Source organism: Nicrophorus vespilloides, unplaced genomic scaffold (genome assembly GCF_001412225.1).
Source record: "Nicrophorus vespilloides isolate i.1.1-1 unplaced genomic scaffold, Nicve_v1.0, whole genome shotgun sequence".
NCBI lineage: Eukaryota > Metazoa > Arthropoda > Insecta > Coleoptera > Silphidae > Nicrophorus > Nicrophorus vespilloides.
This window is the reverse complement of record NW_017098610.1, coordinates 3151-14424: the sequence shown is the minus strand read 5'-3', so window position 1 is coordinate 14424 and position 11274 is coordinate 3151. Positions and strand designations below refer to the sequence as shown.

Sequence of the window (11274 nt, the reverse complement as noted above, 5' to 3'; positions counted from 1 at the left end):
TATATGTCAATGTAACGTTGAATAAATTATGTTATTTATTAAACTAATATTTTGAATGAAGTAAATATGATTAACGTGAAATAATTAAACGAACAATTATTTATACGATTTCATTGAAAAAATATAGTTTTTTTTTTATAGTATAATAACAAAGTTTATTAAAGCTTTATATAATTATATAACTAAATACATTAATTATTAATTTAAATAACTATATATAAAAATATCTTATGTGCCCGTTTTTACCTAATATTACTAGTGTCCATCTAATTTCCATCCTTTTTTATATATATATATATACTATTTACAAAGAAAGGTTAAACTATATTCGATCTATATATTTGAAATAACGTTAAAGGATGGAAACGTGTTGCACACCCTTGATCATATAATTTAGTTCCACGTATAGTTCATTCTTGGCTCGTGATCTTCTCGCATTTGGTGGATGTAATTATTGCAAATTGCTAAGGGAATGCGAGGAGCCGACAGAAATAAGAGAGCGCAACAAGACGATAAAATTAAATAATAGAAAATTAATTTAGATTCGCCAAGGATCTGCGAAGTGTATCCTTGATAGTTTGGACTCGAAAGCGGGCGAGGATGTTAATAATTCCCTGCTCAGGATCTCCTCCATTGCAACCACGTTGTCGATGGGGACCTATATGTTACCACAACGACAGAAAGAGAACAGATAAAATGCATGAATGTTTCAAAGGGTGGAAGAATCCACCCTTTCTCTCATCCCAAGCCCATCATCATCATCCGCACACATACTGCCACTACTACTACTCACACTGTGTCCTGCCCTGAGAACCGTGTAGAATACCAAATTGTCCACCCGCTTCATGTATCCTTCGTGGACCGTCCCAATCTCGAATGACTCCTGCAGCGTTTTCCTCCAACGCTCCTTACCCTCCCAATTCAAATTATCCAACCAATTCGCCGTCCCTGCATAAACAATAAACTACGTAATTACATTTGCTCATAAATGCAATGTGCAATTATGTAACATACAAATTCAATTCAAAAGTATTTAAACTTTAAATAAATACGATATTAATTACAAACAACCAACTTGCTGTTTAATTGAGAAAAAAATATTTTGAAACTTTAGTTATGATATTAATTCAATTATTCAAGTCTTTATACAAGGTATTAGTAGTTAGTAATAGATTGGTATGTTTCTTTCAAGCTTAGTTTTAAATAAATCTATCAATTTGCTTTATAAAACAAACAAATATTAATAAAATTAATTCAATATTTGATATATGTTATTAGTACTTAGTGAAAGTATGATTCTTTCAGACTGAGATAATAATTATAAATCATAGAAATTCCGTTAAAATATTAGTAGATATGAAATATATAGGTCTATATTGAAATCCCGACAGTATCAAAATCCCCACAATCATAATCCAGATAGTATTTCTTATTGTTAAGGTTTATTATGAATAAGTCTACATAAAAACATAAAAAACACCATTGCAATTTTGTTACTGTCGGGATTATGGTTGTCGGGATTTTGATACTGTCGGAATTATGATTGTTGGGATTTTAATTGTCATCGGAAATATATAAGTTAACACACAGAAACAATGTAAAACAAAGTAATTACGAATTAATTTATCGAAAAGTAAGAATTCGTGAAGTGAAGTTAATAAATACTTTAAAATGAATTCAATAAGTTGAAAACATGTTATTTTTAATTATAAATCTATGAAATTTGTGTTTCAGACTTATTACTATAGTCAAAAATGAGTTCTTTCAGTGAAAGTTGACTTCAACTGAATTATATAATAATATACAGTGGAACCTCGCTTAACGAGCAAAATATGAATTGTAAGAAAAATGTCTGGAGTGACTATGAGAAAAGAAGTCCCGGATTGCGCGCTTTCTACATTATTTTTGAATGTGTTTTACTACGGTGGCAAGCCCGACAACCGTTGAAATCCCGACTGTATCGAAATTCCTATGTTCGTAATCCCGACAACCATAATCCCAGCTATATAAAAATCCCGACAACCGGCATTATTTCATAATGTTAAGGTTTATTATGAATAATTCAACAAAATCAAATAAATTAATAATAATTTATTGTTATTTATAATAAAAGTGTAGCACAAAGTGACTACGCTCCGAAATAATTTAAAAAAGTTATTGTAAAAATTTTCGACATAGTCGGGATTTTGATATAGTCGGGTTTATAATATAGTCGGGATTATGGTTGTCGAGATTTTGATATAGTCGGGATTTCGGTACACAGTCTTTCGGTTGTCGGCTTGCGATATAGACCCGTTTCACTATACGAGTATTTCATTATACGAGTAAAAATCCGGAAATTTTGGAACGGATTAAAGTCGTTAATCGAGGTTCCACTGTATATATTTTAGAAAATTCGAATTAAAATATAACCTTTCACCTAGACCTTCAAAAATAATTTATAACTCTAGTAATAAATTGAATGTTCTTTCATGCCTTTTTAAATGAATAATAAATGCGAGGTGCGGGAAATGATGTTATATTTAGTATAATATGAGTAATTTTTTTTGGCATGGGTGAGGCTCATAAAAAATACAGGATACAATTTATTATAAAATATGGAAGGGATGCGAGTGGCTTGAGAAGAAAATCGAGGTGTTGAAAATTTATAAGCGCTACCACTAGAAAACGTAATACACTATCATTATTTTATTCACCTTATACAGACAGGGGTAATAAATGTGGGTCGAAAATAAAATAAGAATAATGGAGGTTGCAAAAGCTTCGAGAAAGAAAAAATACATGTGGACCATAGTTTATTATTGTTGGTTTTTCCTTTATAATTTTTATGAGAAAAAAAAAAGGGTTCCTTATGTGGAGGAATAAAATATATAGACTGAGTTTAAGTTGTTGAGTCAGTAATGAATCTACGTGAAAAACATACAAATTCTGCTCTAAAATTCAGTGAATACTTTACATTATTTTGCATGAGAAACACGAGATATTTAATATAATAAAATAATGGAAATGCGACTAATTATTAAAATAATTCAAACTCAAACTAAATGCAGCATATTTCCTATGTTTTATAATACAATATAAACGGAGTAATGCAAATGTGACAACTATTTCAACGGTGTAGTGCATATTTTCATTATTACGCAATACGTCTGGTAGAGATTTCAATGGATATGAGAAATCTCCGGCGCAAGAATGAGACGTGCTCTGCTCCGGGTCTAATGTAGAAGATGTTTTGGACAAGACGTGTCTGGCATTTCACTTTGATGTCAAAGCATTCACTTTCGCAAGAGAAAAATCATAATTGGAATGTGTATTTTTTTTTGTACCAGCAAAAAAAAAGTGTGTTGTATTTTATTATAAATGACAAATGTAAGGTGCATTATACATCTTTCTATGAAAATTATGTAAACTTGATTGAATATTCTGCAATATTTCAATTGTCTTCAATATAAAAGAAATATTTTTGTTCCAAGAATATCTAAAAATTTATGTAAAAATTGTTATTTTAAGCGGATTAACAAATTTAAGAAAAACAAAAATATTTTTGTTATTGTGATATTTCAATGGATTAATGTTGATGAACTTGTTTTTCAATTTGGTTTATTATTAAATACATATATTACATTTTACTATTGGAATTGTGTAAATAAGTTGATTTATATTATCATAATATAATTAATTATCACTTCAGTTTATAATTAATCCAGAAAATATAAACATTTCATTTGATTTCTTCAATTAATTAATGTAATTAGAAAAAGCATAAAATCTATTAATCAAATTATATTTAGAATATTTTTGTAGTTATTTTTGTCATATTTTTATTCTCTTAAAATACTTAATCAAATATTATAACTAGAAAAAATTCACTAACAATTATGACTTTCAATTTTCATGTAAAATGTGTATATGTACTGGCAACATATTTCTAAATTTATTTTCTTCATTATTGTGTAATTACTTTATGTACTAAAGTAAGTATATAAATTTATAATGTTTGAAAGATTTAGTGATTGGATTTGATGTAAAGTAAATATTAGCTTACCGGGAGTGTTGACGATGAAATCGAACATTCCATTGTAGACGATCACTTTAATGTCGGTGTTGTTGAGTATCTCTTCGACTGCAAAAAAAAAACAGAAAGAGTTATTACGTGTTGTTAAGGGAAAAAAATAATGCAGGACTTACCGGTTTTCGTGACTGGCTTAATAAGGTCTCCGTAGAGTGAGCTGTAGATGTCGTCATTGATGAAGGACCACTCGACTTCCTTGGAAATGTTCAGCGCTTCCCTGATGTGTCCGTTCATGAACTCGTTGCAGTTGTCCTGGTAGCTGAGGAATCCTGCGGCAAACAAAGATTAACGAATAAACTCTATGCTGTATAGTTCGCAATATACTGGGTAGAGAGGTGCGATTGGAATGGAACAGGATATTGTAGATGTCTATGCCTTCGGTGTACTCGATGACGGCATCCGTAATTTTTGATTCCACCTTGGAAGCCTCCACGTAATCGCCTCGACTTATCAGCACCCTGATCTGCTTGGCCAGGTCATCTATAACCTTGAATCCGTGCCGATCGACCATACCCTCGAGAAGACAAAGAGATGCATTACAATCAATTTCGTAAGTTTAACCGAGATATTATTTACTAGGTTTAAAGCGTAAGGCGCGTAGTTCATGATGTAATCGATCGGTGATATATAGGAGTCTCCGAGACCGATGCCCTGCAAATTCGCTCTTAGCTTGCCCTGCCCTATCTCCTGCAATATAAAGTTATTCAGATAAACACGATGATTAGGGTAAGGAAACGGTAAAATCACTTTGTGTATCTGCAGCGCGAACTCGACGGTCATCTTGCCACCATACGACTCTCCGAAGATGTACATGGGAATTGTTTTGAAGTCGTCGAATCGGTCCAAGAGGACGCGAAGCAGTTCCACCAGATCCTTGCCGATCTCCACGTTGTTCGTGACCATCGGAGTGGCGTTGTTAGAGATGTAGCTGAACCCGACTCCTACCGGATTATCAATGAACAGTATGTTGAAGTCTTTCACCCAGCTGTGCTCTCGTTCGTTCAACTCTAAATCTACAGGACCAATCTCCAAGAAATTTCCGTACCCACTCGAAGGCATTCCCGGTCCACCTGAAAAACGCGTACATGACATCTTCGGATTAGAGCAGAATATATTTTTACCTTGAAGCCAAAGGATCAATGGGCGATCCGTGAAATGCGACACATCGGCTGTGGTGTAATGAAGCCACCAGAACATGTGGGCATTAGGTCTAACTGTTACGTAGCCCCAATCCTGATTACCTGGACCTACGCCTTTCCTACCTATCCCAGAAAACAATTAAAGCCTTTCCACCAAACTGATTAATTTAATTAAAACATGTGACGCAATTAGCTTATGTAGAATGCGCAACTTATTAAGCCCGTGCATGCGAGCTGAATGGATATTAAAGTATTCTATTGTGTCCACGAGTACAATGTGATTTAGTTTAATATTGATCTTGACTCTGTACTCAAATTTTCCACGGCACCGTTTCCTTTTTAGCAAATCCCTGTTTTATTGTTTTGTAGGACGAAAGTTTCTATTGTGGAGCTATGTTATTCTTTCTCTTACCTTCGGCGGCAAATTTATCTGTATTCCACGTGGTCCAGGCGAAAGAGATGATGAGGAATAGCAGGAACCGCTTGTTCCTGGACGGCGCCATCCGCGCCAGAAACGGCTCACCACGCACCATTCGGTTGTTATTCGCGACTTCTGACTGCGATGCGGTCTCCTATGGTGGCCCTGGTTGCGTCAAGCCAACCTCTGACCGTCATGTGGGTCACTAAATTGGACAATTGAACAACAAGCCTGCTTGTTCTCCGACTTAATTGCACAGACCTCCCTTTTCGTCACTCGGCGATCGCCGCAAAATAACTCAATACCACCTATCACAAACAAAACCTATATTTTTTTCTTACCTATTACAAATTGAAAAATACGAACTTTATAGACTTTTTTTTATATATTTTTTATCTGAATACAAGCAACATTTGTTATAACCCAAGAAAATCCAATAAATAAAAGTACCAATTTATTCTGCATTTTATCATAGACAAATTTTAATTTAATTTATTTGCTGTGGCATTTTGTGGCTGAAATACAATTATATATAGTTAAACAAATTCCAAGAACTGCTAAAATGCTAAGAGAAAAAAATAACGTAGACAAAGTTCAATTTAATATATTTTGAATCTCCTATGGCTTTTCTTCATTATACTGTGGAATAGAATAAGGAATTAAAACGAAATGGTAAACAAATGCAATTATTTAGACATATCCAGTTTATATGGGAAAGGCTACTTATATACACTCGGTCCTCTTTTTATTCGTATTCTTTTTACGCGGTTTTGAAGTTATTCGGTTTTTATTTCAAGAAGAATTTTTTTTTAAATAACTATTTTAGGCAATTTTGACACAAATTGGCAAACCATTTCATCAAAAAAGATGATTATTCTGAATGAGCATTCAAGTTTCAACGCGAGCTTCAGAATTGCATTTCTGGATATCAACAAATTTTACAAAAAAATAGCAAAACCATCGCAAAGTTTAATAACTGATTATATTGTCAAAGGGAAAAAATCAACATGCGAAGTTGAGATTAATTTTACTTGTGAAGAATCATTATCTTCAGGACATAGATCTGATATGTTGATTAACTCTTCTACTGATTAAAGTGATTTCAAACCAGTTCGAAAATTATACCGAACACCCTCATATAGCGGCGTTAATTCTAAAGAAAAAAATGTGAAGAAAGATTAATTTTCATAAAAAATTTCTGTTTTTTTTTTTGTAAAATTTTTCCGTATAAATTTAGAAGGAATATGTTAAGATTATATTTTTCTGAAATTTAATAAACTTGTATAATTGTTAACGTTTTTATAAAGTTATGAATAAACATTTCAGAAAGAATATAATAAGACTAATTATTTGTCTGAAATTTATTAATCTCTTTTTTATGCGATTTTCGGTATATTGAACTCATTAATTTTGTTTTATGCGGTTTTAAAAGAATATGGAACGTATCCTTTATTTTTAGACATGTATCTTGTCCTTTTTTGTGCGATTTATTTTTATGCGTTTTCCTGTGGAACGTATCTATCGCATAAAAAGAGAACCAACTGTATAATTAATTGGAGTATTGATAAAGATTCCAATTGGATAGTGCACATTGAACTATGCTTGGAAATGCAAGAACAATTTGCAGGGTACATCCGAAATAAAGCATCCCCGATAATTGCGATTTGAATCGAAAATAAAAATAGTCCATTTTTGTTCGGAGCTGCCTGCGAATTATTCACGAATCAATTGCAAAATTGGTGCGTTTATTTTTAAACACGTCGCTCTTCTAGCACATCATCTCTGCATCTCCGAACTAACCTTGACCATAGATAAATAAACACGCACTCTATGGGTTAACAGAAAGTATTTCCTCGATCGCAATACCACAATTGGTCGTATCAATTAATGGTCCATATCTCCTCGTGTTTCCACGATTGCTGTACAACAATTGGTGGCACCAATTAAAGATCCTTATATCCTTCATCATCATTGTAGATCATCAACCTTGACCTTACATGAAAAAAAAAATTAAACTCACTACGTGCAAGTAATTAACACTCGACTCCAATAAAACATCATCGTCCGTTAAGCAGAAAAGTTCGTTTTGAGGACAATAGGAAACCGATACACTTTTAAAACTTTCCTCTCGATCCGACTCCCCCCGTACGCAATTACACTCACTACGTTGATAACTTTCGCAATAAAACTTTTTATTACGCTCGCACGTTTGACACGATAAATACCATTAGTGATACTTAATGCCAGTTCATATTTCCTAATTAATTCACTCACCGTCGCTTATTGAATTTAACCCTCGACTTAGAATAACTGATACTTTCCTTGGAAATCAAGAGATAACAGTATTAAGTTTACTAATGTATGCTTCAGGGCATAGAATGGTTGTTGAATTATTATTCTCGAATTTGTTATAGCTGTGGAATATTATCTTTAATTTATTTTTTTCTTAATAATTTTAAAATAATTCATTTTAAATGTAAAATTTAAAAAAAAATCTAGTTTATAATAAAATAACTATTTTTTCAGATTTAATACAAATCAATGAGTTTTTTTTATCCATGAAAATTTGACAATAATATTTTTTTTTATTTACTGAGGGTTCCTCACTCCATATGTATACCCGTTGCCTCAAAATCAAAAGAGACGGCACTGTCTTATATTATATAATAAATATAAAAAAATATTTGAAAATTTCATAAAATCAACAAGAAACTAAAATATGTTGATACGATTATGAAATATTTCAAAATTGGACAAACACGAACATTCAACACCAATTGTGAAAATATTACATTACAAGTATACAAATCTAATGTAATGTGTAGTAAGTGATAATATATAAAATACATTTTTGATGTGAAAAATTTTAATAATTGGTTGTATAATGGGCTTCCATCCATTTCGAATTAGGAGTGTAATTTCTTGAGGTCAAAGGTGGCGGTGGTTTTATGGTGATATACGAAACTTTGCGAGGCCAGGCGGTAATTGGTTCCCTAATTATCCGTCGTAATTATCTTGCGACCGGAGGTTGCGGGCACATGGTAAATGGGTTTTTGTGCAAACATTTGTCCATTCTAATAAAATATTCTGTCGCCGAGGATGTTTCTGGTCAAACGCAAACCTCTCTCCAGGCACGTGCACCTAAATAAAGAGAGAGAGAAATTACAAGCTTATTAATGCGATTCAAATATAGCAGTTACATACGTTAGACTTGATAGAATCGCTACAATTAATTTATTGACCATTGAATCAATTGTAACAAACCGCATTCTCTGCGCACTCCTACGGTTAATAAATATATTATATCATTCAAATTCAATGTATAAACATATTCTCAAAGAAAATTCAATAAATTTAATTAATTTGCAACATATAAAACAAATTAAACAAAAACATTAATTTTATTCCAAATATTAAAATTTCCTTTAAAAATCAATTATGATTTCATAAGTTTAATTTTATTAAATCAGAATCGAAAAGATGTAATAATCATTTTAATATTTCCATTTTCCTGTGGGTTTTTGAGATAAAATGTAAAAAGAATACAAAAACAAAAATTATGATTAGATTTTGCAAATAATTATAATTAAAGATAATTGTAGAAGATGGAAATTTAAATTAAGAAATTAATTGACAATTAGAATTTGGAAAATATTATACTAGACTAAATTTAATAAATTTGCTGATAATTGCTATTTTTCTTTGCTTCAATTGTGATAATAGTTTCGTTTTAGCGATGATTGAATTTTGAAATAAAATGTTTCATTTTGTTATATTGACTGGAGGGTTTTTCTTTGCGTTCGTGTTTTGCTGAATTTATTGGTACATCAAACCATGAATTGGTTCGAATTTTGTTGAGAGTGGGAAGAGGGGCGAGGCTTTCGGACACAATGAAAACATACGGGAAAGCGTCGAAGAATTCAGGTTTCGTTCGCAACACGAAATCCGAATGAAAAACCGTTTAAAGTTTATAATGGACGGAACTTTAACGCACATGTTACATGCACCAGCCTGGCATGCTTAGGTCAGCCTAGGCCCACCAAACACGTTGCAGCACAACAGAGACGTTCACACAACAAACAACAACATGCAATTACATTGTCACATAATTCATTCCTGAAGGGCAGCCAGAAAGTGGGACATGACTACTGTATCTTAGCAACCAAATTCATCTGTTTTTTTTTTGTATCTCTCACAATCCTTCTAAGTTACCTCCGTTCACAAAACCTCCAAACATTAAGAGACGATTTAAAGCCTTTATAAATTACGCGAAACTTAACTGAACTAGTCATGTTTGCACTAAAACTTTGTTTATTATTAAGATATATATAAAAGAAAACTGCAGATCTTAAAGATTATTGTCATTAAATGTAAAAAAAAATAAACGAAAAAGTACTGATTTTTCTATATAAAATGGTAATAAATCACGGAATTTGTTTGCGCGGATTCTTCAAAATTAAAATATTTATTATTTTCCTTTCGCGGACCAATTTTAATGGATTCGCCGGGAACGCAAATATTTACATTCGACAATTTATTTAGCGTCGCGACGCCAGAAGTTTCCCCAACTAGTTTACCCATACAATTTCCGTAAAATACATAAAACTTTTGTCTTTATTATTCTGCGCTCCTTATTTGTATTCCTTGCGTCGCAGTGTGAGGGTGGGGAGTGTTAACATGCACAGGATCTTCAGATCTTTGTAATCGATTTCGATTTACAATGTAATGAAATACCTAATTAACCTATAGATGAAATGCACCTGCGAACAAATGTGTATCAGTTTGCAACAATTTCATTTATCTCGAATATAATACGCATTATATTTTCTCATGTTGAACCAAAATTTATAATATTGAACATTCGACATAAAATTTCTAGTTTTGTAACTAAATATCTTATGAAATATTATGGGTGGGTTTAGGGTTTATACAAAAACCGGTTTTCGAATCTCAGCTTTTCTACAAAACCGGTTTAAACCGGTTTTCGAATATTTATAAAAAGATAGGCAGTGAAGATTTTTACAAGGATTACATATGTACAAAATTAAAAACTAAATCAATACATATGCTCAAGAAAAATCTAGAATGTTACATAAATATTAAGTATATATTTATTTAACTATGCCATATCTTTTGTCTGTCAAAATTAACACTTAATTCCTTTCCGATTTTCTGATTGTTTCATAAAACTTAGTATTTATCAGTATTCTCGTTTTATGCCAGAGACAATTTTGTATCAAAATTTCATGTTTTTAATAAAATAATTAAAAACATAAAAGTTTAAGCTCAAAAACCAAGTACCATGAAATATGTTAAATATTTTTTTAATTAACGGAATAGTAATAATACATATTAAAATTAAAGCTTTCGAAAAAATGTCTTTAGTATTTCGCCAATGACCCACATATGTCATGTGGCAGTAATTTATGACCGCATCGGAATGCGCGTTTGTTTACATTCCCATCTCTCTCTCTCTGAACATTCTTCAATCACATCAATCCATCTCGCTCGTCGCTCAACAAGATAATATGCAAAGATTAGTCTGCGCTCGTCGCAAAACAAAATGCGTAGCTCCATCTTGCTTCAAGACTTGAGAAGCATCGATGCTGTGGCCATCATTTCCGCTACAAAACACGAGAAGAATG

General features: G+C 32.1%; 1 protein-coding gene across 1 annotated transcript; it reads right to left on the bottom strand.

Moving 5' to 3' along the window:
* Positions 1–210: 210 nt before the first annotated feature.
* LOC108562905 (retinoid-inducible serine carboxypeptidase-like) lies at positions 211–5860 on the bottom strand. The gene is made up of 9 exons (XM_017921410.1): positions 5624–5860; positions 5194–5334; positions 4820–5142; positions 4649–4759; positions 4397–4586; positions 4189–4341; positions 4046–4123; positions 794–948; positions 211–658 (listed from the first exon to the last, which is right to left on the bottom strand). Exons 1-9 carry the CDS (start codon positions 5742–5744, stop codon positions 539–541), a joined length of 1392 nt encoding a protein of 463 aa, XP_017776899.1. The 5' UTR covers positions 5745–5860; the 3' UTR covers positions 211–538.
* Between the last annotated feature and the right edge of the window lie 5414 nt (positions 5861–11274).

Bases quoted from the DNA above. Each gene is read 5' to 3' on its own strand.
- LOC108562905 (XM_017921410.1), bottom strand. From the start codon at position 5,744: ATGGTGCGTGGTGAGCCGTTTCTGGCGCGGATGGCGCCGTCCAGGAAC. The intron at 5,143-5,193 runs GTAAAAATATAT...CGCGTTTTTCAG, and splicing joins ATTGATCCTTTGGCTTCAAG to GTGGACCGGGAATGCCTTCG. The intron at 949-4,045 runs GTAAGCTAATAT...TTGTTTATGCAG, and splicing joins TTTCATCGTCAACACTCCCG to GGACGGCGAATTGGTTGGAT.